Source organism: Scophthalmus maximus, chromosome 3 (assembly GCF_022379125.1).
Source record: "Scophthalmus maximus strain ysfricsl-2021 chromosome 3, ASM2237912v1, whole genome shotgun sequence".
Classification (NCBI taxonomy): Eukaryota; Metazoa; Chordata; class Actinopteri; order Pleuronectiformes; family Scophthalmidae; genus Scophthalmus; species Scophthalmus maximus.
In genome coordinates, this window is record NC_061517.1 from 16,537,165 (window position 1) to 16,557,613 (window position 20,449).

Here is a 20,449-nt window from a genome sequence, read left to right on the forward strand (position 1 = left end):
CATATATCAAGACACCAATTGTAATTGATGGTATCATAGTCGTACACTTCTTAAATGACCAGAAACTTACAGATTTTACAGATCAAGGAAAGTTCCGGAGAGAGCCTGTTTGTAAGTATAGTCTTCTTCTGGTCTGAGTATGTATTGTGGGGATTTTAGCATTGACAATTAATTCCAACTGAAATGGCGTTTAAGGTATTTATTATTAGTGCAGAGTCATTGACATCAGGAACCACAGATCCCAGTTTATTACTGTAGTGAAGGATGTAATGTCTTCACTTCTGATTTTTTCCTATTCATCTGCTATCAGTTAATTCGCCTTCTTCTTTGCAGAGATGTAGATTTTTTAAATGTGTTGTCAGCTGCACAATGCCTTATCACGCAGAGTAAAGCTCTTTCAAGGCGAAGCCCAAACTCATCTTCCAATGGAAAAGTCCTCACTGCCTTCCTATAATGGTTTCTTGCAGCTTCAGCCAAGCATCGGAGAAGGGCCAAAGTATATGATTCGTCACTGCATCAGCGGGCCTGACGATGTCTGCCTTACATAATCGAATGAAGTGATCCTCCTCCTCCCTGCTCGGATGTGACGCTGCGACGCGCGCGGCCCTGGTTTCCGCCTCGCTGTGAGGATGCTGAGGCTGTGGGTACCACTTTAAAGAGACGGATGCAGACCACGCCCTTCCTCAACCCGCCGAAAGAGGGCGCTGTGTCGACTCCGGCAGGCCGAGCATCAGCTGCTGTTACCTCGCTGCCCTTCCAACAGCATCTCACCTTCAACCGGACAGAAGCAGCACATCCACCGCCGCGCCCGAAAAAAAAAACAGAAAACCAGACGGAAGAGAGACTGACGGCGTCACACCAACCGGGAGAGGATCGAGGGCACATCAGAGTCGGTTGTTGTAATGATGTAGGGTTTCGTTTTGCGGTTTGACATCTAATTCAGCTCGTCCGCCTCACTGCGACACGGTCCAGCTGCGCATACATGAATTGCAGGCTGTCGGGATAAAGCCGTCCCTCCTCTCCACCGACCTCGGGCTCCTCACGACGGAAAAACAAGGCCGAAGTCTCTGCGCATCTGCCTGTCGTTTATTCTGTCGGTCGGACTCGGATCGGGCCCCGTTCAGCGTCCGATCGCCTCCAGCCTCAGCATCCTCTTCTCCACCAGCATCAGCGAACGGCATCCGTCCTCCCCGTCGAATCTGCGCAATGGCTGACGTCCCAGCGGAGTGCAACATAAAGGTGCTATGTCGCTTTCGGCCCCTCAACCAGTCGGAGATTGTACGCGGGGACCAGTTCATCCCCAAGTTCCAAGGGGACGACACCGTCGCCGTCGGGGTAAGTGGAAGGAGGAAGGCGCTTTGTTTTGCACACAGGCCCTTCATCAATAAATCATCAGCTGCCGGGCCCCATCTGTTTGGGTTGTGGGTTGTGCTGCAGAACACCATAATTGGTGCAGCACATGGAAACACCACACACGCACACACACGCACACACGCGCACACACGCACACACACACACACACACACACACACACACACACACACACACACACACACACACACACACACACACACTCCTGAAATCTGTCTTTAACACCAGATGACAAAGCAAAAAAGTACGTGTGATGGTGGCAAGCTGGCCTTTTGAATCAGCTGACGTCTGCAGCGAATGATGCTCAGCCTGCCTGTAACACACCACACATTCTTTAGTGTAATAGAATGTATCACCAACGGTTGGCTACGACGTATTTTAATTGTATTAGTCATGTCCCTATTCATAACACACATTCGTAGGTAAATCAAAGGGATGGCTAATTAATGGAAAGTACTTTCCAGGGTCACATTACTGGGTTCGTTCATTTTCTTTGGGTGATGAATTGTATTTAATGAACCTTTTCCTGAATGTAGGAGACAAACCTACAACACAGGCTTTCTTCTTCTCTTTGTTGTGGGTGTGTTGCTCAGCAGACGCTGACGGTGAGGTCAGTGCTGATCTCTGTAGGCAGACGCTGGCGGCTGAGCTGGGTGGACGCAAATCTGACGATGCTCCGCGTTCCCCTCTGAAGATTAGTTTATGTGTGTTAAGCGTGGATACATTTCCTCTGCACAGTGCATCATTCAGTGTCTGCTAATGGTCAATGTTTGACAGCCGGAGAGCATTTATCCAAATCTATGGCCGTGATGTTTTGTGAATGCTGCATTCTTCCAGAGAACATTTGAATCGTATTTTGATCAAGACTGGAACAAAGATCATTATCCCGATAATCAACATAGGATCAACACTGCAGAACTTCTCCATCTAATTATGTCGTACAAAATATCTTCTCTTAAAAATTAGTATTTCCTCAAAAGTGAAAGAGCTGCCAATGTTGCCGAATCAATAAACTTAAATGACAACAGACACTAATTTCCAGACAAATCTAGGAACAAGTTAACTTTTATTGGAAATGAACTGCATATTCCCACTACATATTTTAACCACTTGTTATGTAGTTTTGGTATTTCAACAGGTAGATTATAGATATGGATGGTTTGACAAATGGATATTTTACCTGTGGAGATGTATTTGAGAATACTGACTCACGTTTACATTTGAAATTAAGGAAATAGAATTGATCTTAGCCAAAGAGCTTGGAAGACAGACTGAAGATCACTTTCATTAAATAATAGTCTGATTTACATGTGGGCAGAACTCTAGCAAAAATGATCACTTTTAATTTAAGTTTTGCTCATAGCCATATGTTGCAGGCTGTCCCTCTTTATATTAAGAGTTTCACTCTTGACCACACATGTTGCGTCTGAAGAAGATTTAAAGAATCGTAAAGAAAATAGAGACGACAGAGCTAAAAGGAGATGAAAAGTTAGCTGTTAGGTTTCGGTGAGGTTTTACTCTGGCTGATGTGGAATGTGGAGCACAAATGGAGGAATTACGTAGAAACTTCCTCCAGTGACAATGGAAACCTCTCGACCTGACCCTCCTCTCTCCTCCTCGCGTGATGCTGGACAGTAGTGCCAGAAGCCGATCTCTCTAATTGCAGACAGAGAGAATCAATAATCATTCAATGAGCTCACACGTCACCGACTGACCTGCTTTCTCTTTTCTCTGCCTCGGTTTTTCATCAATTTCTCGTTCCTTTCCCTCCCTGTAGTCACTGTCTCCCCTTCTCCCATCCATCTCCATTTTGATGTCTCTTTCTCATCCTCCCCCATCCCTCCTTTCCCGTATCCCGGAACTGAATGTCTCTCTCTGTTAAATCACTCTGTCATGGCGGTGAGTCGGCAGATGAATCAATCTGTTAATGACATTTAATGCGACTCGAGTTCTGGCGGGGTATCGTGTTGCACTGTGGCCTGGGTATCAGATGGGGGGGGGGGGGGGGGGGGGGGTGACATTCAAGGTTTTATTTGCCTGCTTTCCGCAAGGAGGATTGTGAGGGCTGAGTCACTCGTCAGTGTGACACGCAGAGGGGGGTTTGTATTTCAGGAGGTTATTTTGGGGGGGCCAAATTTAAAAAAATAAATCAAAACACATTCCTGTGGATTTAGCCTCCACCATGCAGTATGATGAAAAATACACACCCAAGGATGGTATAATGTTTCAAATATTTAAAAAACGTATGCCCTTTCTGCTTCGCAGTAGATTCAGCTCAGTGAATGGCGAGCAGTAACGTCATCAGTCTGTATTTATTTACCTGATTCCTTGCAATGTTGCACAAATGGTTATTTTTAAGTGCGAAGGTTTTGTTTGAAGAGCAAGAAGCGGAGAACCACTCAGGTCCTGTCTCCTCACATAGACGTCTGTTCCACTATCTGTCAAGTCAACGTATTTCCTACAGAGCTCATTATCTCATTCAACCAGTTTTTTGATGAGAAGCTGAAGAATACTCATACTCTAAACGAATGGGTTCATTTGTGAGTAGATCAATATCACTCTCATCTGTCCAGTAGATACAAAACTATAGAGCCCGGAGGAGACGGTGAGCTTCGCTCAGCACAGTGACTGGAAACGGGGGAAACATCCAGCCCGGCTCTGTCTAAAGATCTATAACACATGGGATGTAACGTGTTCATGTGAGTGAGCTTTAGAAGTGCTGGTAATCTGACCTTTGGCCCCTCACCTTTTCAGTCTTTTTGCTCAGCTAACCGTCTCTTGGCTGCCGCTCCATGGTCATCTTTCTGCAGCTCTCAACAACTTTTGGCAGGAAAGTGAACGCGCACGTCTCCCATATTGTCAAAGGATTCAAAAATGTAAAAATATATATATAATTTCATTGCTCATTGAAAGACCAAACCCACCGAGCTACAGATGCTGATGTAGCAGCTTGTTAGGACTGCTGGGCTAGACCTGGGGGCTGTGACAGGGAGCAGATATTAGCGACATTCTGAATCCACGGTTACTGATGAAAGAACTGTCTCATTAACTTTGTTAGATTTTAAGATATTGAAGGAGAAAGAACATTTTTCTTATTGAACTTGATCCACTGTCTGATGTTGCTCCTTGATGAAATATTAATCTGAATCTCTGGGAGAAAAAAAATATTATTTCAAATACATATTTTTGTGAGTGTTGAATGGGAACATAAATGTGCTATCCTTAAAGATGAAAAATGCACCATTTTAGATGAGTGTGCATCCTATTCCTGGTGTCTCTGTGGTCAAGTGAGGATGAGTCGGTCAGTTTCAAGCATCATACACCTCAGTCAGTCACTGGCTTAGATCACTGGCCGCCTCGCAGGGCTGACATCATTTCCCAAAGCTTATTCAGATGACTAGCAGCCGGAAAAGAAATTAAAGTGTTTCAAAAATGTATGATTTTTAAAAATAGATTTTGTGTCAGATAATCCCTCAATTACTTTACAATATTAAACTTGTGGAATGATTGTCATAATTAGTGCAATCCCAATCTACATTAGAGTGAATCAGTTGAAGAACTACAACATATAAGATGAAATACCGAACTTTCTTTAGTTATTATTTGAAAACTGATAATTGCAACACAGTTTGGCGATAGAGAACCATATTCTCCCGCATGGCCTTTTATTAACAGTTTGTTTTTGTTCGTGGTCGTCACAGGGGAGGTCCTATGTCTTTGACCGAGTATTTCCGACCAACACCACCCAGGAGCAAGTGTACAACACCTGCGCCAAGCAGATTGTCAAGGGTACGGATTGAATAACTGTGTCCAAATTACCTAAAATGACTTTAATATGCTCGTGCTGAGGTCTCATTTGTTGTTGTTTTTTGACCCATAGATGTGCTGTATGGCTACAATGGCACTATCTTCGCATATGGACAAACCTCCTCCGGGAAGACTCACACCATGGAGGTGCGGTTTTTAGAGATATTAGCCCTAATTTCATCCAACCAATAAGATTTGGAAATCAATGTACTGCAAACATTAACTAAGAACCCAGTGCTTATACAGCCACTGTAAATGTTCTATTGTTCTCTTTTTCAAGGATAGTTTTGGGTGCTTGTGAAGTGAATTAACAATTTATCTTGAATTTACAGCACATTAGTAAGATTAATTTGACTAACTACTGTAAAGTGACCCCTTCTTCCATCACTGATGGGTTTTTGTTTTTCAAATCAAAATCAAAATGTATTCTGTCTGTATTTTGTTGAATCTTTTTGGCTAGATATTTGTGCCAAGGACGTCATTTGTTACAAAGTTAAATTTTTTTTTATCCCAATCCTTTGCTCTTAACTTTGAATTAACACACATTTCATGAGAATATGAAATACAGACATGGCATTATAGTATGGAGGCCCCGTTCACACCTAGTTATACTTTTATCTGTGACTTCCTGCTGCAGGGCAAACTCCACGACCCTCACCAGATGGGTATTATTCCTCGCATCGCTGAGGACATATTCAACCACATCTTTGCTATGGATGAAAACCTTGAATTCCACATCAAGGTATTTCACGAGTTCATGTCTTTTTTCAAGTGAGCTTGTATCTGCAGTGCAGTTTTGTTTCTGACCGTGAAATTAATCATTTGACCTGCATCTCTTTTTACTATATTTTTTATTGCTATAAAACACGCAAATCTCATTTTATCTTGGTTCCTTCATTTTCCTTCTTCCCCAACAGGTTTCCTACTTTGAAATCTACATGGACAAAATTCGTGACCTGCTGGATGGTCAGTGCCGAGGAACTTTCAACCCATCTCTTCCGAACATCTTCCTCTTTTTCATAATTTCACTGTCGCTCACAAAGCGCGCTCACTCATCATCTGTCTGTATTTTTCAGTGACAAAGACCAATCTGTCAGTCCATGAAGATAAGAATAGGGTGCCATATGTCAAGGTTTGTGAAAGTTTATGTCGAACTATCCTTTTCGTATCCTTTATATGTTGCCCTTTTGGGTGACAATCTGTCTTTGGGCTGAATCAGATCCTTGGTGTTAAAGGGGATTCTCTCTCTGTTCTCTCTCAGGGATGCACTGAGCGTTTCGTCTCCAGCCCTGATGAGGTTATGGATGTGATCGACGAGGGAAAATCGAACCGCCATGTTGCTGTGACCAGTGAGGCTTTTTGATATTTTGCTATGTGATCACACAATATACCTGAATACATGAATATTATAATTCATGGCTGAAGGCTCAGTGTTATGTATATATTAAAATAAAGGTTTTTACAAACCTAAAAGCCAAACGCTTACAGTGAAGCATTTACGCTCTCCTATCATCTTGACCATGGAAGTACGTTTCCTTGCTGCTCTACTTGCACATCAGCTTGTCACTGATGCGTAAGCTGATCGCTGAGTTCATGTGGCCGGTTATTGTGTCTTGTTATGTAACCTTCATGTTAGAGTGTGTTGTGTTTTTCAAGCCTCATTTAATCTCATGAAAAGAAATAAGATCCTGTCAGATGGAGTTCACTGTAATGCCACTGGCAGCAGTGGACATTTTGAGAGAAGAATCAAAGCCATTTTCTCACATAATCTCCACTAACAAACATAAACTGCGTCTGCTCTCTGCTCTGTGGCCTCTGTGTTATTTTGGCTTTAATTAATGTTACAAAAATAAAAACTCCCTGACCTGTAATTGCTGCTCTTAGTTGTGGCCTCTGTGCTGCTGACTCACTCCCCTTTGGTCCAGTTCTAATATCTGTCTAATGACTCCAATCGTGCAGGTTCACAGGTCGGACGGATGCTTTTAGCTACATTGTAGCACAGTACCTCCTAATCCAGAAGTCCTCTTTTTTTTGTCTCATTCAAGGTCGTCAAAACTGACAAGTTCATAAATATTATAATTTTGGTTTGAATAAAAAGATTTTATTATTCTGGGTCTCATCGTAACTTATACGTAAAGATGAAAGTTCAGATGGTTCGTCTGGAACAGACCGCTATAAAGGAACATAGGTGTTGTAAATCATCCATCCGTTCGGCTGATCCCTGAGCAATCTCTTACCAGACAGGCCAGTGAAATACTGTCTGACCCAAGTCATCTGGCAGAAGAACACTCGTGCATCCTGAAATCCCATAAATATTCATTTCTGCCTGTGTGTTACGACTTTGAATTAAACTGCGTCATAGAAATGAGGTTGTATAACATACATGCATATATTTTATATAAGGAATAGTCTGGGCTTTTGTTTGTATCTTAGAGATGATGGATGTGTTGGATTTGACTCATTTAACAGATCGTATCTCTCTTTCTTTAATGAATTGAGAGATCACCATTAATGAAAGAAAGAAATAATACAAAGGTTTTTAATGCTAATGATGTGATGACTCTCAAATTCGACAACAATCCAGCCTTGCAAGGCGACTGAATGTACGCAGCAGCAGCAGACTAGATTTTCTGAGAGCTGCCTCCTGTTGTTGCTTGCTGACTCACTGTGCTGCAGAAGGGTGAGCTGATAGCAGACTAATGGTGTGACACTGCAGACACTGAGCTTCTGCCCTCAGATATCGTCCCGGGAGAAACCTGAACTTTCTGTCTGTGAGGCGGTCCATTAAAGCTAGGCATATTGATCAGTGCTGGGTTCTGTTTTGTCACTTGTGACGTGCTCCTGCTGCAGTAATGGCCTGTTAAAAGATTTCAAATACACACATGCATCTCTTTGGATTAAATTTGATTTACACATAGATGACCTCAAATGAATCTGCTAGTAGTTTCAGAGCGTCACATGATCAAAAAAAAATGGAGAAGTCATATTGTTTAGTTATGAGGATTTTGATTTAAGTGCTCCGCTGGCTGAATGGTTATAGCACATATAGTCACTGAGCTGCAGTTTCCATGGCTTGGTTCCAGCTGTGGAGCGTTCCTGCATGTCATACCACTAAAGGGCAAAATACAAAATAATTCATCTTTAAAAAAAAGTCACTTTCATTTCTGGTATGACACATAATTTCTAAAATATAATGTGGAGGTCTCCTTTCCACTTTCCATAGTGAGGTTTTTTTTTCCTGGTGTCCTTTTGAAGACGAAAATCAATAAATAAAAGACAGAAAAACAATTCCCCACTCCTGAAAGGCTACGGTGTGATCAAATCTCATTTGTGAATTATCCACATTACCTATATAAAAAAGGGTTTTAACACTAATTTCAACAGCAATTTTAGAAAAAAAATGTGTTTCTTAATTTCTAACCTTTGTTTTTCTGTCCCCCGCACTGTGTCTGTCTTTGTTCAGACATGAATGAGCACAGCTCTCGCAGCCACAGCATCTTCCTGATCAACATCAAGCAGGAGCATGTGGAGACTGAGCAGAAGTTGTGTGGAAAACTCTACCTGGTTGATCTGGCTGGCAGTGAGAAGGTAGGAAAACAATCGACATCTCCCAACCCTGCAACTCGACTACTCCAAATGCATAACTTAATATTGTTTTGGTCCTTTTTGACATCTGTCTCTCTGTCTTGGTCGTGACCCCAGGTCAGTAAGACCGGAGCTGCAGGAGCCGTTCTGGATGAGGCAAAAAACATCAACAAGTCTCTCTCTGCTCTGGGAAACGTCATCTCTGCGTTGGCCGAGGGCACGGTGAGCCGTTAACACCCAGCACCCCTCGTTCTTTATGGGCAGGAGAGAACAAGTTGAAGCAATGTGCTTTTAATTCAATAATAACAGTTAGTACAAATAGATACCCAAATTATTTTGGGGACTTTTTCAGTATTGAGCCAATATTCATGGAGCTAATGCAAATTAGTAGATATTTCTAGATATTTTCTTCTTTTAAGTCAAAAATAATATATTTACATTTTTCACAACTGAAACGTGTGGGATTTTAGATAAACTGAAACATATTAAATTCTCATTCATTTTCACAAATGGGAGTTAGAGGTAATCTGGCTCATTTCTGATTGTCCTGTACAGTAGCTCTGTCACTCCCGTTGACTTGTTAATGAAATGCATCCTGTCCAGGACCCACTCACTTCTTTCCTTGCTGCCAACTCAACAGCTTTGGCTGTCAAATGACCAAAGAAAGTCCTCGCCAGTTATGAGATTAGTTGGCTCCAACACAATCCATCTGCCACTTTTAACAGCAGTCTTGGGTTTTTCTAAAGACCCCAAATGGAGAAATTATATTTATAATCTGCTGATGAATCTCGACAGAAGCAGGAAATCACGAAGCTAATGAAACACGCTTCAAGCATTTATTTTACTCTTGTGGTTCTTGATTGTTTCTTCATCTCAACGTGTAACTGTCCACCTATTTCTATCTTTTTTCCCCCCTCTCTCCTCCTCTCTCCTACAGAAAAGTCATGTGCCGTATCGCGACAGCAAGATGACCCGCATCCTGCAGGACTCCCTCGGTGGGAACTGTCGCACCACCATGTTCATCTGCTGCTCTCCCTCCAGCTACAACGACACCGAGACCAAATCCACTCTGATGTTTGGCCAACGGTAGATACATCCGTAGATACAGTCAATGCATCTCGCAGGAGAAATCCTGTTTTTTTTAAGGAAATTCTATATTTGAACTAACCTCCACATAGAGCAAGAGGAGACAAACTGCAGCAGGGTGGTGACTTGGGTTACAGGCTAATAAAATTCAGACATGGCAGATGCTTCCTTACACTTCCCACTTTATTATATCACATTGAGCGATGACTTTAAGTACATTTAATGGAAGAGTTCATCCATTCCTGAGTGAGACCAAGTTGACTTGTTTTGTAATAGTTTCGTTATGTAAAAACATACACGTGATATAAAACTGAATGAAACCACAAAATGGGTTTTTATTTTGTTTTCACATTTCATAGCAGGATACTGTTCCCCTCAAAAGCAGGGCAATGAGCTACTTGAGCCGTGACCTAAAATACAAATCTAAACACAGTAGACGCAGATGTCCAATTGAATACAGTTTATTGCATTTATTATCTGTGATGGAAATAACTAAGTACATTTACTCAAGTACTGGGCGTATGTGCCATTTAGAGCAAAATGTTGTACTTTATACTCAACTACATTTATTAGACATCTTTAATTACGAGTTTCTTTTAAGATGGCGATTCTACACAATGGAAAATATAACAAGCGTTTAAAATTCAACCCCCTTTATATTTCTCACCACTTTGATGTCCTAATTTCTCATCAGTGTCTATATGTCTTTGTCTCCTTCCGTCCCAGTGCCAAGACCATCAGGAACACCGCCTCCATCAACCTGGAGCTGACGGCGGAGCAGTGGAAGAGGAAGTTCGAGAAGGAGAAGGAGAAGAACAAGACCATGAAGGAAACCATCCAGAGGCTGGAGGCCGAGCTCAACCGCTGGAGAAATGGTGAGACTGACGGACTTTCACGAGAAGCCCCTTTTCTCTGCCGCATGACTTTGTAAACAAAACTGCATCATTCTCATGTGTTTGTTTATATGCGCTGTTGTGCCTCCACCCCTGCCCTCAGGAGAGGACGTGCCGGAGACGGAGCGCACCACGTCAGAAGTGGTGACCCGGATTGAGACCGTGGAGGAGCGCCCCATCTTGGACAATGACACCTCCTCCATTGTGGTCCGCATTTCCGAGGAGGAGCGTCAGAAGTACGAGGAGGAGATCCGCAAGCTGTACAAGCAGCTGGATGACAAGGTTCAAACACTCAAACAGGGTCATTGTATTAAATAGAGAAAACTCAAGTCTCTTCTAAATTAAGTCAACTGTAAGAACACTTCTATTGAATGGTCCAAGTGCAGATGTTATTTTTTGTTTATACTTTTATATTCAAAGATATATACAGATGCCTTGTGTCTCTCACAAGATTTTAACACCTGCAGCATCCTTTACTGAAATTGTGGATTTAAACTAAATCTTAAAAGTGTTCATACACACATGCAAGTACTGGTGTTTGGGAGGTAGTGAGGTTGGTATTTATGCCATTTATACAGGACGATGAGATTAACCTGCAATGCCAGGTGGTGGAGAAACTGAAGCAGCAGATGATGGACCAGGATGAGGTGGGTCCACACAGGCACAGAGACACACACACACACACACACACACACACACACACACACACACACACACACACTGTATTGTGAGAACTATGTATCTCTCAAACAGTTACTTAAGAAAGAAAAGACGCATTTAAAAGTGAAAGTGTCTATGCGTCTCCCTCCCTCCAGCTCCTGGCCTCGTCCCGTGGCGACGGGGACAAGGTCCAGGCGGAACTCGGCAGGCTGCAGGTGGAGAGCGACTGCGCCAAGGCCGAGGTGAAGGAGGTGCTTCAGGCTCTGGAGGAGCTGGCCATCAACTATGACCAGAAGAGCCAGGAGGTGGAGGAGAAGGGCCTGCAGAACCAGCTGCTGGCCGACCAACTGGCCCAGAAAATGGTACATTTTAGGACGAGTGGCGTTTATGAGGACCTTTTTACATGAGGCTTAGCTTGATGCCACTGCCAAGGAGGTTTTATGCTGATAATATATGTTCCTAGACTGGTTTAAGATATTTTCTAAAGATAATCCATCACCAAGTTAGTGTATTGTATATCACTGTGTATTTTTAGGTCTGGGTCCAGAATTAACTTAAACCTTTCTGAACATTTTGCGGCAAAGTTTGTCGCGTTTGATGGAAAAGTCGCTGACGCTGTTTTTCCTGTGTGACAGGCCAGTCTGATGGAGCTGGAGGCGGAGCTGTCTCGTATGCAGGAAGTGAGCGGTCAGCAGAGGAAACGTATCGCCGACGTCCTCAATGGTCTGATGAGGGACCTCAGTGAGTTCAGCACCATCGTGGGCAACGGGGAGATCAAGCTGGTGAGTTGAATCAGGGTAGGAATACGTTTGAATCAGATGGCAAACTCTACATGAAGGTATACTATAAAACCCCCAATAGAGTGTTAGTTCTTAGTAGAGTTGCATGTAAGTACTGTTCCAATGTAGCTGTCAACCAGTAGCTATTGATGCTAAATCTTCTTCCGATCTGCAGCCGGTGGAGATCAGCGGTGCGATCGAGGAGGAGTTCACGGTGGCTCGTCTCTACATCAGCAAGATCAAGTCAGAGGTGAAGAGCATGGTGAAGCGCTGCCGCCAGCTGGAGAACATGCAGCTGGAGTGCCACCGCAAGATGGAGGAGACCGGGAGGGAGCTGTCCTCCTGCCAGCTCCTCATCTCTCAGGTGAGGGACGGCCATATGTATCCATACCCATGTATTAACATGGATGTGAATTAAAGAACCAGGCAAAAATTGAGAAATGGAAGAAAAAATAAACTTCATATGGAGCAGAAGAATTGGTGAGAGATGAATCACGGTTGGGTGCCATGCCAGCCCTTGTGATTTGATGTGGGTGTCTGTGTTTGTGTTTGCACAGCACGAGGCCAAGATCCGCTCTCTGACGGAGTACATGCAGAGTGTGGAGCAGAAGAAGAGGCTGCTGGAGGAGAGTCACGACTCCCTGAGCGAGGAGCTGGCCAAGCTGCAAGACCAGGGTAACCTGCAGAGCACACACAAAATACTGTTGCAAAACACTCCCTCAGGTTAAGAATAAAAATGCAAGCGATAGAAAAAGGGGACAAGTACTCCCCTGACAGAAAAAAAATCTCCCCCTTACTCCCCTTTTTGAATATGTTTCTTGGTAATTTTGCCTCGAGCTGTCATTAGGGGGTAACTCTAAATGTTTTTTTTCTATTCCTCTTTCTCCAGATAACTCCCTGCTCGAGGAGAAGGATGGAGAGAAGGGTGAGACTGAAGATGGAAATGTGAAGGTAAGTCCCATGAAATCTACTTATATTGTTCATATCTCCATTTCATTCCTTCTATTTCTGCGTTGTCACTCGATGGACTGCCTTCATCCATCTGTCCCCTCTTATTGTCTCTGTTAAACATAGAACCTTCTCAACCTCCAACAGATCGTGCGCCTCTTTATTTGACACTTTTTACGTGACACTGTGCATTTGCTCTTTTTCGCGTCCAGAAGAGCGTTCGCCAGCAGGGAGAGACTCACCGCGGCCTCCATCACAAGCAGCTGACCCGCCTGCGGGATGAGATCAATGAGAAGCAGCGGGTCATTGACGAACTCACTGAGTGTGTGACCGTCTTCATTCGTTCTTTCTGTTTACACAGAGATAAAGGTGTGGGCGTAGTGCCCCCTATCTAGTTTGCTGTAGATTAATTGTCTCTCTCTTTCTCCTCCTGAACACGTTTGTGTGTGTCGCCACTTCACAACTCCAGTCGTAACTCCAAGATGGAGCTGGAGCTGGCTCAGGTCCGTGCCGACTTTGAGCGTCTGAAGAGTCAGGACAGCAGCAAGAGCGAGCGCCTGGAGGAGCTCTCGTAAGTTCTTGGGGAAGTCCTTGCTCTCTGTATATACGGACTGAAAATGTACATTTGCTAAAGCAGATGATAAGAGTCGGTACACGTTGATGATTGTCGGTTGCGCTTTCCTGTTCATTTCTGTGGAGGATATTGACAATTGGAGGACTGACTGGAAAGAGTGTAGTCTGAAATTCATCAGCACAGGGCACTGAAAACTCAAAACATAAAATGTTACCATGTCTGCAAGTACATACAAACATTGTCTTGTTTAAAATAATAGTTTTGCTCCTTCTGTCAGGTTCCTGCATCAACGTCATGAGCAGACTAAACAGGACTTGAAGGGTCTGGAGGAGACTGTCGTGAGTGCAATATACTCCTTTATCTATCGCCCTGCTGTTTCTCTCGCTCTCTCTTTCCTCACACCTTACGGTCTCGTCTCACCACAGTTTGCTCTCCTTTCGTTTGTGAAACCACAGTTGTCCTCTTGACCTTGTCTCAATCTGTCTGTCCTCCAGGCCCGCGAGCTCCAGACCCTCCACAACCTGCGCAAGCTGTTCGTTCAAGACCTCACGTCGCGGGTTAAAAAAGTAAGCAGCTGGACAGGAATCTATGACATCACCCCCAGATCAACCTCACTAAGAATAGCAGCACCCTCCGTCCCTCTTATCGCCTTTTTCTTCATCTCTTTGCTCCGTCGTCTCTTCTGCAGAGTTCCGAAATGGAACCTGATGATAGCGGGGGGTCTTGCACCCAGAAGCAGAAGATTTCCTTTCTTGAGAATAACCTGGACCAACTTACAAAGGTTCACAAACAGGTGAGGAACACACATAAAGGATGAAGGATAAACTGTAACTGATGTTAACATGACATTAGACTTGTAGACTGCTGTTTACAGGAGTTTTTCATAATTTACCCACAACTTGCACAGAAAACCACACTGTACGTAACATACATTAAACACATTTTAAGTGTGCAGATCTTGGTGCTACAGTAAATTTATTTTTCTGTGTGGCTGGTGAAGACAAAATTTGAAGTGAATCTATATTGTATCTTTCTATTGTAATGAGTCACTTTTGTGTATTCAATTGTTTTTTTATTCCATTCAGCAACATAAACTGTAAATTTAGTACTTGGCTACATAAGCTGGACTCGTCTCTTGAGTCTCCAACCTTTCTCTCTGTCACTTACTCTCCGTCTCTCCCGTCCAGCTGGTTCGTGACAATGCAGATCTGCGCTGTGAGCTTCCAAAGTTGGAGAAACGTCTTCGGTCTACTGCTGAGAGAGTTAAGGCCCTGGAGACTGCATTGAGGGACGCCAAGGAGGGCGCCATGATGGACCGCCGCCGCTACCAGCAGGAGGTCGACCGCATCAAGGACGCCATGAGGGCAAAGAGCGCCCTGCGCCGCCCCCATGCAGCACAGATCGGTACCGCACTAAAGTCCGATCATTCATGATTGATGCTTTTGTGTCATCGAGTAAAACGTCTGAAATGCAAAACATTTTGGACAGATTTTTCTGTCATACAACCTGTTCTTAAATCACTGTATCGCCCCGACAGCCAAGCCAGTGAGACCGAAGCAGCTGCCGGTTTGCTCCCCCACAAACCCGTTCTACACCTATATCCGTGCCACCGAAAAAGGCAACACCTACAGCAACGCCCTCTTCCAAGGCAACGCGACACAGCCGAGCGCCGCCGGCGCCAACAGCAACCCCAACTCTGTCCAGAGCAACACGTGAGTTTGAATCCTTCCCCCCCTTTTTTTGTGCCAAAATATCACATAGTTTTAAAATCAGGCTGAGCAGAGCAGTTATAGAGCAGGTAACATTCAGGTGCGGACCTGAGATCCTGGCATCACTGCAAACGATCCATCAGCGTGCTGACCTACTGTATCACATGGGACAACTGTAACGTCTTCATTTGTAACTTCACACATGGTGCGAGTGTTTGACTCTCTCTGGTGTTTTACTCAGAGTTTCCACAGCACTGGGCTACAGAGCAGGCAGATATAACGGAGACACACTGGAGTGCTTCCCACTCAACATTGAAAACGGTGAGTAAAACAACGCGCGTACTGTACCTGCGAGCACAGTAATGTTCACATGTTCACGCACATGTCCACTTATGTCCGTATCAAATCTGTTTGACATTCTTGATCATTATGTCAAATGTAAGAGAAAATGATTCTCAGTGAGTGTGTACAATCCTTGTTACATTATATCATTGTGTCAATTAATTAACTAATAATAGTCATCAGTGTTGTTAAAGCTGTGATAGATTACATTGATTTGTCATCAACAAAATCAAACCGCTGTTTCGTTTCCAACAGGCAACAACGTCAGTGAAACGAGAGACATCAATGACAACAGGTGAGGATGTCAGTGAACGCAACGCTTCAGCTGCTTCACGTTTCCTGTCACTTGAACTGACTTGAGACTAAGTTTACAACTTAACTGCTTTGAAAAGATAAGAGAAGAAATTCATTTATCAGACAGTCCTTTTACTTCAGTGTGAGAGTTATGTAAGACAGAATTAATTGGTGTTGGAGCCTCTGAATTGAGGTGAAATGAAATCAGTTGTCTTGTCAGTTTGACTCCTGTTCGTCATGGGTCTGATATTAAATGTATCGTCCAGTATGAGTTAATTTAAGTATCTGATAATGATGTAGTTGGTTTTGTACCAAGCGTGGTGTTTGTCCTCTGCATTTGCAGGAGTGATGTTCACTGTGGCAGCGAGGTGGATGATTCAAACAGGCACTACGTCATTCAGCAGGAGACGGCTGCAAGTTAATACCATGGTAACGAACCGAGTACACACACACACACACACACACACACACACACACACACACACAGACACAGACACACACACACACACACACACACACGCACAACTCTTCAAAGTCTGCTTTATCAATTCTGTTGCTTGCACCATACAAATTGACACATTACAACAACAAAATCACCTCAAATATACTGATGATATTGTAGATCCGAGTAAGGAGTGACTTTGAAACTAATCGCTTTGATGCTTTCCTGCACAATTCGATATATGTGGCTGCCCAACTCAAAACCTGAATATCCTGTCTTTGCTGACCCCCAGTGGTCAGTTGCCTCGCCACGCTGCAGTGATGCACTGTACAGGTGTACCCCAGGGCCCTGTGACATCACTGTCGGCTGTCGACGCAGCACAGCGCAGCTTTACAGTCTGGAGTCACTCCTTAATCTGACATTTCATTCAATACAACACTAAGCACGTTTCTGTGTTTCTCTTCTCATCTCTCTCCAGACGACGACCAAACACTGTATCTATCCAAGGACCCTCCCCCTCCCATCTGCATGCAGCCTGTCTCCTCGTCCTTCCGCTGCATCGCTGATGAAGATGAAGATGTGTAGCCCTGTATTATTATTACTAGACGAAGCCCCCCGCCCCCTGCTCTTAAGGTGACCACTCTCAGGTTTGGGGTCCGGTCCATTCCAGGTCAGTCAGTGCAAGAAATAATCAGATTTGTTTTTTATTTTATTTTGTAGAATGTCCACAACTAATGACCACAATTTGTGGAAAGCCATCACTGATGCTGATGAGCTCCTGAGGTGTTTGAACTGCAGTGGGCCTGACTCCATCCCTGAGTACTTAGTACACACATGTTGTAAATACTATTGCTGTATACTCCAGTAGAGGTTTTCCGACCAGCATCTGTTTGTGTGAACGCACAGCCTCCGCCGTCCGCTGCACTCAACTTTTTAAAAGGGGCATCATGTGGATGACATACAGTAGACAGACATGACCTTTTCCTCAGTCATAAATAAGAGTATAGTGTGTAGCGCCGGCTTGTAACGGAAGACCCACACTCAGCATGCATGTGGCTTAGCGGGTTAGCTTTCAAATTGTTGCATGTCATGATTCCACTCAGGAGCTGGTATGCTGCGCGTGAACCGTCTGATCGACTTTGACAGATGTTGCAGAGAGAGAGAGAGAGAGAGAGAGATGGTTCCCCTCAATCCTGATCCTGGTCTTATTGCTTTGGGTTTTCCATTTTAAAGTAAATTAGACTCCAAAAACTGGGTTGTTGTGGCTTTATCACAGGACATATGACAACAAAACGCATCTGGGTTCAATTTTTAGATGCAAAATGTGTAAGGGAAACCCAGCCCAGACTTTGTCTGTATAGAGGAAACCTTTTGTAATTGCTTTCATACTGTGATGTTGCAGCTGTGATGATGCCGTTGTACTCTTCGGGTGATGCTGCCCATATCCATTCGACGTCGCTCTCTCCCTGCATCGCACCCACAGCTTGTGAGTCTTCTTACCGAGCCTTAACAAGAGCTGGTTTCTCATGATCAACATGCGGTCACATGCACACATTTGTAATTACTACCTCTGATGCTATTTAATATATCACTTATCACCGTATACCAAGATTTCCTCTTTTCAAATGTTAAATACGAGCAGATGTTAGTAAGAGTCCCTAGGGCGCGTGTAGTTCACCGATAGCTGTCAGTAGATTTAAATGCTCTTTCTCGGCGCAGTTGTGTTGTTCATGCACACACAGATTCCTTCTCCATCATGTAACACGATCAGAGCTGGGCAGAAAACTTTCCAAAAACTTTCTTTACGGCAGGAAAATAACCGAAGGTCTGGGTTCATTCATCAAGTTCATCGTCAAAGGAGAAATAAATCTTTTCCTTTAACCTTTTAAACCTTTGAGGCTGAAATGACACACTTTCCCCATCTATCCTAAATTTAGATTTTTAAACCTGTTAAGACTGTATGGATGCTGTTTATCGATTCAGTGTTTTTGGATCAGATCCATCAAATGTCCAGTGACCAGTGAGAGCGTCTGTAAACTAGTCCCCATGCAGCTGAGCAGCCACCAGTCTGGCACGGACACACAGTTTGACAGAAGCGCGTAGTAGCTTGTCGTCGGGTCGTGCTGTGATTCTTCTGTCAGTAACCCTGACCAGCCAATCAGGAGAGGAGAAAGCAGCAGGTCCTACGACGGTGAAGAAGAGAGATGAGTGCGTTTGGACTGAGCAGAGTCGCTGAAAGGAAAAGTTGGACTAAATTTAAAAGATGCATTGTGAAGCTCAATGTGCCTTCTCTGATTATAGAAAACTAAAATATGCATAATGAAAGAGAGACACGTTATTTGGATTTCCTTTCATACTTTGTATTTTCACTTTGACTTATTTTAATACCCATCCAAATTGTCTCTGATCTGATTGTTCGGAGTTTGATTGAGCCTCTATCACCATCCATGTGACAGAAGCGTCCACTTTATATTCAAAACTATTTCTCTATATGGAAATATTCTGTATTATATTGCATGACAGGATCTGTTCTAATTTAGCCAGGTAGGAACTCAGTATGATCCTCCTCAGTCGTCTGATCAAGAAGAGCCTCATTTAGGAGCGCACCGCTCGGCCTCATCATGTTCTTACTGACATTACCAACATCTCAGGGCTTCACATCCACAATCACAGTGACCGTGGGCCACCACCACCACTGTCTTCCTCATCTATACTTCAAGCTATGTGATGGGCAGATGAACAATCGGGTCAGTGTGTGTTCTTCGAGGCGTAACACCGGGAGGACGAATCGAATATTACAGAAACAACAGCATTTTGTACGTATGTAACATTTCCATTCTGGGATATGACACCCAAAATGAAGTGGCCCCTCGGCCGCACCCTGGTCAGACCCTACTATTTATGTCCAAGCAGACCCTCTATTTGACATCATGTTCTAAGTGTACTATATTGTCACCGGCTGTCCCTCTGTCTGATTTCAACATATCTAAACATTTATGTGCTATATATTGTTAATCTTGTAAGTAAAGATAGCGTGCCATGACATAGCAAAATGCAAGAGAAAGGTACGCGCTGACCTTGTTCAAAGAAAATGTTTGTTTTATTGATTTCTGTATGCCAATACTGTAGCGTCAACATGGTCGTGTGAAGAATCACCGTGCAAAGATTTCCTGTATATATAGACTCATCACTATGCTGTATTGTACGTGAACCATTGTGTTGTAGTAAAAAGTTCAATAAACTTGTAGAAAGGGAATCAACTGGGTCCAAAGAATTGTGTGAATGTAATGGGTGATGTTTCAGAAAAAAACTGAGAAAAGAGAAGTGTGGTCCCTCACGTCTTGATCGTTTTAAATATGTGCAAATGATGTTATTTACAAAAAATGATGAGATGAAAAGAAAGACAACTGTTAAGTAGAGATGAGACTAATTGAATCAAAGCGTCCACAGTGAAGCACTAATACTGCATGTTATATTTCCTCAACCTCTCTGCAACCCTCCCTTCTGGTGATATGAGAGGGATGATTAATTTGCGTAATGGGAGAAAAAACACAACTTGACTTCTTCAATCTTTGAATAATGTAAAGTCAAGTGAAGCAGCTTCTTTTCAGTAGCAGTTTACTTGATGATGGACATGCAATGTGGGAATGTGGTAAAATAAAAAAGAGCAAAGTTTTAAGTTTTTCAGCAGAGACCAATAATCTCTGCACTGACACTTATTGTATCTTTTGAACAATATATACTATTAGTAACTTGAGTTTTCATACGCCAGAGGTCAGGGCTGTGAAAAAAAAATAAAAATCTGCATTTTTGTCATCATATAAAAGAGTTGGGTGTCTAGGGACAGTGAATGTGTATATGTGTGCGTGGATGTAGGAATCCGAGAAGAGCAAGATTTTAATATTTCACCTTATTATGAAAAAGCCTGCAGGTCAAAGAACGTCAGTTCAATCAAACCC

The 20,449-nt window shown here is 43.4% G+C and overlaps 1 protein-coding gene across 2 annotated transcripts; it reads left to right on the plus strand.

Annotated features, from left to right (window-relative positions):
- The first annotated feature begins 690 nt into the window (after positions 1-690).
- Positions 691-19,746, plus strand: kif5aa (kinesin family member 5A, a). Of its 2 annotated transcripts, none has more exons than XM_035644468.2 (29): positions 691-1,335; positions 5,073-5,160; positions 5,252-5,325; positions 5,816-5,920; positions 6,096-6,144; positions 6,255-6,310; positions 6,440-6,527; positions 8,642-8,766; positions 8,881-8,985; positions 9,701-9,849; positions 10,576-10,724; positions 10,846-11,024; positions 11,321-11,389; positions 11,558-11,764; positions 12,038-12,184; positions 12,357-12,545; positions 12,739-12,856; positions 13,071-13,132; positions 13,342-13,451; positions 13,599-13,700; positions 13,981-14,041; positions 14,198-14,269; positions 14,392-14,496; positions 14,891-15,107; positions 15,241-15,415; positions 15,654-15,733; positions 16,010-16,049; positions 16,392-16,477; positions 16,969-19,746. In XM_035644468.2, the coding sequence occupies exons 1-28, from the start codon at positions 1,207-1,209 to the stop codon at positions 16,468-16,470; spliced, it is 3,129 nt and encodes a 1,042-aa protein (XP_035500361.1). In that variant the 5' UTR covers positions 691-1,206; the 3' UTR covers positions 16,471-16,477; positions 16,969-19,746. The 2 variants fall into 2 exon arrangements, with proteins under 2 accessions (XP_035500361.1, XP_035500363.1); XM_035644470.2 differs by having other exon boundaries at positions 13,345-13,451.
- Positions 19,747-20,449: the final 703 nt, after the last annotated feature.

Excerpts from the sequence above, each read along its gene's own strand:
- kif5aa (XM_035644468.2), top strand. The coding sequence starts at position 1,207 with ATGGCTGACGTCCCAGCGGAGTGCAACATAAAGGTGCTATGTCGCTTT. Across the intron at positions 6,528-8,641 it reads CCGCCATGTTGCTGTGACCA|ACATGAATGAGCACAGCTCT; the intron begins GTGAGGCTTTTT and ends GTCTTTGTTCAG. Across the intron at positions 15,108-15,240 it reads CCCCCATGCAGCACAGATCG|CCAAGCCAGTGAGACCGAAG; the intron begins GTACCGCACTAA and ends TCGCCCCGACAG.